This window comes from Aquarana catesbeiana, linkage group LG09, assembly GCF_042186555.1.
Source record: "Aquarana catesbeiana isolate 2022-GZ linkage group LG09, ASM4218655v1, whole genome shotgun sequence".
In the NCBI taxonomy this organism is placed as follows: Eukaryota; Metazoa; Chordata; class Amphibia; order Anura; family Ranidae; genus Aquarana; species Aquarana catesbeiana.
The window spans coordinates 239,241,109-239,247,108 of NC_133332.1; the positions used below are offsets into that span (position 1 = coordinate 239,241,109).

At 41.6% G+C, this 6,000-nt stretch overlaps 1 protein-coding gene across 1 annotated transcript in view; it reads left to right on the forward strand.

Moving 5' to 3' along the window:
- Positions 1–5,753, forward strand: part of SLC38A5 (solute carrier family 38 member 5) — a 147,111-nt gene extending 141,358 nt beyond the window's left edge. Inside the window, exons 14-17 of the mRNA XM_073600004.1 lie at positions 2,398–2,522; positions 2,599–2,743; positions 3,199–3,302; positions 4,674–5,753. Coding sequence (XP_073456105.1) covers positions 2,398–2,522; positions 2,599–2,743; positions 3,199–3,302; positions 4,674–4,778 — 479 coding nt within the window. The 3' untranslated portion in view covers positions 4,779–5,753. The remainder of the gene's footprint in view (positions 1–2,397; positions 2,523–2,598; positions 2,744–3,198; positions 3,303–4,673) is intronic.
- The last annotated feature ends 247 nt before the right edge of the window (positions 5,754–6,000 follow it).

Here is a 6,000-nt window from a genome sequence, read left to right on the forward strand (position 1 = left end):
ATCGCTGTTTATTCCGATGCAATTAACAGACCTGTACATGTATAGAGCAGAGCAGACATGTCTGACATCACAAAGAGGAAAGGAGGAGCAGCCACAAAATGTATAATAGACCACTTGCTTACTGCCTAAATGTAAATATACATAATTACTTTGATATTAAATACCGAGGCTATGGCAGCAGCTAGCTAGCTGCCATAACCACGGTATCTTTAGTTACAGCAGGTAGCCAGCTTTCCAATAAAAGTGGTCCCAGCTGCACATTCGCTGCGGGATCACAGGTACCCCCTCCCACTGCTTCCCGGGGTCTTATGGGTTTACTGGAGCCGTTGGTAAAGCCGAAAGCTATCCGGTCCAATCAGTGGCTAGGCAGGAACCAAGTGAGGACAAGATAGCCCCATTTGACTCTATGCCCTTGGAGGACCAGAGCGTCGTCTGATGTCACTTCCGCCTCTCGGGCTTAAAGGGATTTTTTTCGCTTTTTGCTTTTTAAAGGTAAATGAGAGATCTGGGGTCTTTTTGACCCCAGATCTCTCAATAAAGAGGACCTGTCATGCTTATTTCTATTACAAGGGATGTTTACATTCCTTGTAATAGGAATAAAAGTGATAAAAAAAAAATTAAAAGGACAGTGTAAAAATAAGAAGTTAAATAAATAAGAAAAAAAAAATGTAAAGTGTTACATTCGTAAGTTGCGTCCGCATATGTAAACGTTGTCCAAATCACACATGTGAGGTATCGCTGCGATCTTTAGAGCAATAGCAATAATTCTAGTGCAAGATCTCCTCTAACTCGAAACGGGTAACCTGTAAAAATGTTTAAAGCGTCCCCTTTGGAGATTAAGTACCGTAGTTTGTCGCCATTCCACGAGCACATGCAGTTTTAAATTGCGACATGTCTATTTACTCAACGTAACATCATCTTTCACATTATACAAAAAAATTGGGCTAACTTTACTGGTTTTTTTTTTTGTTTGTTTTTGTTTTTTGTTTTTTTATTCATTAATATGTATTTAAAAAAAAAATAGTGTTTGAAAGGCCGCTGCACAAATACAGTGTGACATAAAATATTGCAATGACCGCCATTTTATTCTCTAGAATCTCTGGGGGGAAAAAAAGGAACAATAAGTAATTTTCTAGCAAAAAATACTGATTTTTAATTGTAAAACAACAAATGTCATAAAAAGTCCTGGTCTTAAAGGGGTTAAAAATCTAAACATGGAGTCATTAAAGGCTTAAATTTAGCTATTTAAAAAATGTTTTTAGTATCAGTGAGGTTTACAACTACTTTAAACCCTCCTATCCTTTGGAAGTAAAGGATGGTTCTATCTTAGCCTCTATTTAGATCTGCAGTTACCATGGTGCTGCAGATTTGATCAGCTATGACATGGACCATTCGAGTGGGCTTAAGAGATGACTGAGAGCTGACATAAGGACATTGACAACAGTGACAGTTCTCACCACCGCAGCTGGGCTCAGGGAAGGAGAGATTGTGCACTGCATAGTCTTTGAACAAGCCAGCACACTTAATCCTTTGGTGTTTGTGTTCTGACAGGGGGATAGCCCCCCGCCAGAACACTCCGGGCAGAACACTCTGATCGGGAGCCGGTCGGCTACTGCTTTCTCCAGCATGCTCGTCCAACAGAAGGTGGCCCAGCTGCCAAGCACACTTTTTTTTTTTTTTTTTTTTTAACTGGCTGATGTCACCTGACATTTGGCCCATGTGTACTAGGCTTTATATATACCTAGTGAAGTGCCTGGCCTCAGGTGATACACAAAGATTAAACGCATCCTCCTACATAACTTATACCAGTTTATTTGCACTTTTCTCTACATCACTTCATAATTTACAAAGCTTGTCTGAGCTGTCAGGAAAAAAAGGGGTGAGGATGTGAAATTACACTGTGCAGAGCTCAGTGAGGAGAGCTCTGAGAGCTGATTGGAGGGCCGGGACACACCCACCTTCGCAGAGCACACAGGAACAGAGCTGAGGCTGGAGATCGCTCCCCTGTCACCATTTTTCTCTTGGTGTCAGGAAAACTTGACAGAAGTGGTTCATGAAGATAGCAGAGGAATGAAGCAGCAGACAGAATTTAAACTTAGTGCTCTTAATTGAAACAAGTATACATTATAGGGGGATATGCTTTGTTTATACTGCTTGTCTGAGGTTTACTTTAAGGATGTAATAACATTTCTTAGCAATTTCTAATTTGAGCTTTCATTAAGGAAACAGATAATTGGTGGGATTAGTTCTGCTTTAAGAAAGATGCGGGAAATAAAGATACAGGTGAAAATACAGGATGAATGCTAGAGGAAAATTAAAGTTGAACTTTAGGCAAACAGTTGAAATACACGTTATCTGCCTTATTAAAAAAACATTGCCTGTATTCTATTCTGTTAGGTGATGTGGAATCGGAGATGTTGCACACATACATGAAGGTGGACCCTCTTGATAAGCTGATGCTGTGTGTTCGCGTTGCTGTACTGGTGGCCGTCACCCTCACTGTGCCCGTTGTCTTGTTTCCGGTAAGAGACGCGTTCCTCACTTTTTCCTGCTCAGTGTGTCCAACCTTCCTATAACTTATGGCTTTTCCTTTCTCAGATCCGCAGAGCCATCCAGCAGCTAGTCTGCCCAGGACAGGACTTTCGTTGGTGGAGACACATCCTTATTGCTGTGTGCTTGCTTTTTCTGGTCAACTTGCTGGTGATCTTTATTCCAAACATCAAAGATATTTTTGGCGTCATTGGTAAGATACTGTATTCTTACTATAGCGGGTAGTTTCCTCCCCTTAGAAGGTAAAATGCATGCATTTGTAGTTTCTTAATTATTTAAGGTGAGGTAATGTATGTATTATTTTTTCTCGGAAGGGCAGCCCTTTGACCCAGTAGAGGTCTGGCAATTTTTAGTTCAAGAGTGGAAAGTAAGGTTAGTGGGGTGAAGTGACACCTACAGGGAACATATATTATAATATCAGTAAGCATTTACTTAGAATTATTGTTGTATTGGGTATTTAAAGTAATTTTTAATGCGAATTTCAGATTTGTACATGCATATGCTTCCAGGTTTTTGTTGTTGTCATGCCTATTATTATGCTTGCATCTTCCTATCCCTGAGGTTGCATTACTAAAACTGGAGAGTGCAACATTTGGTGCATCTGAATCAAAAACTACTCTCAGTAACTTTTACTTTCTCTTACTACAGGAGCCACTTCAGCACCAAGTCTGATTTTCATCCTTCCAAGCATATTCTATATAAGAATTGTTCCTAATGAAAAGGAGCCACTGCTTTCTCGTCCAAAGATTCAGGTCTGTGTGGCCATGTGCCTTGCCTGCATTTGACCTCCTGCCCTCTGCACTACCATTCACTTAATTTATACAACTATAAAAATAGGGTCCACGTTTCATCTGGACCAAGTCATCCTACCAGGTGACATCAAGTTACAGTAGATAGAACCAAATCTGGGTTCCTTTTGATCCAGTAACTTGTTCTCCTGGTAGTAGTGGACCATTAATAATGTATGTAGCCTTGTGACTCTTAACCAGTGTAAGAATTTACAAATGAGTCAAAGTGAAATTTGAAAAGTTCTAATTTGCCTACTTGTTCAATTTCAGAGATTCAGACAGTAGTGAGCACATTTGATCAGTATGACAGTCGTTGCAAAAATATTTTAGAACTAAAAATATAAATTAATGCTTTGCACACTGCTGTACATCCATACATATTTCTAGCAAACTTTTGCATAAAAACACGGATTTTTGGTTCACTTATATTGAAATACATTGTCAAGATAGTCAGCTGTATCAAAGTGATCTCTCTATAGCCACACCCCACCTTACACTGCAAAATGCTAAATACTTACTCATATTGCAATATACAGTATGTGAACCAAAAATCCCTGTTTGTATGCAAAAGTTTGCTAGAAATCTGTATGGGTGTATAGAAAGGTGCAGAGGGCTAATGTAGCTTTTTTTCATTGCTAACATGTGGTCTTGCCTCATTTAGGATCTTGAACCACTTAAAGGGTTAGCTCACCTTTTTCAGAAAAAACTGTGAACTAACTCGGTACCCACTCCCCACCCCCGCTATACTTACCACTGCAGGTGATGAGCTGTCAGTACCCATAAAGCTGATGTAGTCATCCAGGGATTTGAAAACAACGCTCTTCTCCCTCTTCTTTCTGCAGCTCTTCCAGGACCGATCAGAACAATGCTCTGTGATGGCGCTGACCAATCCGAATTGCTCTGATCTATCCTGTAAATACTGCAGAAAGAAGAGGGAGAAGAGCGGATGTGTCAAATTCCCGGACTGCTGCACTGGCTGCATGAGCATTGATAGTTCATCACCCACAAAGGTAAGTACAGCAGGGGCCTGGGGGTTGGTGGGGGGGTCGTACAGTGTTAGTTCACCATTTCATTTTTTTGTGAAAACTTTTTCTGAAGCTAAACAGCAAATGCTGAGGATAAACATTACAGCTAGGGAACACATACATTTGCAATGTCAGCACCCTGATTCTTGCCATAGCTAGTTGAATTCAAACTGCTGGACATAACAATATTCTCTATCTCAGTAAGTCAGAATCACAAATACCCACTTTCTGCTAGTAAATGTTTTTTTCCCCTACTCTTGTCTTCAATCATGCCCCATGACTTGAACTCAGTCTTCTGTTCTTTCCACAGGCTGCCATCTTTGCCGCCTTGGGCTTCGTATTCATGATCATGAGTTTGAGTTTTATCATTGTGGACTGGACGACAGGGGGAAAAAGCAACGTCGGGGGTCACTAGCCCCTACTTGGTTCCCCTCTCCCACTGGATAAGGACATTAGGCCAGTTCTCCTGAGACCTGTGTAGGCTCAAAAGACAGGTCTGTTGACCACATCAAGATCAGAATATCGGTTATCGTTGCGGAAATCAGGAGCAGCTGGCCAAGAGGAGAGAGGGGCTCTCCGTCATTGCAGGACAAGATAATGTATGCCAAAAAAGTGCCCCCAGCCCAGAATCACCTCCCCATCCCCCCAGCTGCTGCAAGACGTCACTACAATCACTGTTTTTGTGTTGCTTCCTTCTTTTTTGGTGTCTCGGTATGTGCAGGACCTTGGCTGTCGGTCCTGTACACCAGTCGCTGGGGCATACAGCGGTTTCCCTTGAGAATTCATGCATGCCAGGTCATTTATCCCCTGATCTGTACCAAAGTCAACAAATCACAGTGCATCTACCTCACTGACCCTGCAAGGCAAGGGTATCTGTGTGTCGCACTCAGGGGGTTAGGTCATCTCTCTGAGAGGCCACAGCACAAATACACAGCATTATCATGTGCCATGTAGCACCACATAGTGATACAGAGTATCTCCAGGTGTCTGAAAACTGCCTTCACATCCTTCCTTGGTGACTATACATCCTGAAGTAGAATCACTACACTGCCTTTTTTAACAGATCTGACATGACGTCTCCAAGTTACAGAAGCCATACAGGTTTTTTATTGTAAGTGCCCTTGTTATGTGAAGGACTTGAGACAGTTAATGGATTGGAAGCCACCAATCCATAAGGCAGCTGGTTCCATCCAAGAAAGCGATACTCTCTGCCTGACAATCAATCCTCCGTCCCGATCACTGTGAATCCTGTGGGATCGCTGCGCCATTTGAATCAATTGGCCTTCCCATGTAACACACTCACACACGTGTTGTGCTCTTGGAGAGCAGCTGAAAATATCTTGGTGTGGATTGTTAACTGATCGAATATTTTAATAAATTTTAAACAAGTTGTCGTTTTTTTCTTTTGTACTCTGTTATAAGGTAACATGCTACCAATGTGTTTTTTGTGTGTGTGTTCTTGCCCTCTTTCTTCCTAATCCTTTTTTTTTGGTGGGGAATATGTAGTGTGTTCAAAGGCCACTCCACCAAAAAATGTATAATTATGTTTTTGGTAGAGAGTCCAGGGCCTAATTCCCCGGCAGAAGTGATGTCTGGGTTTGGTGCAGCGGGTGAGCTTGACCTGGGTTAAAAGGCAA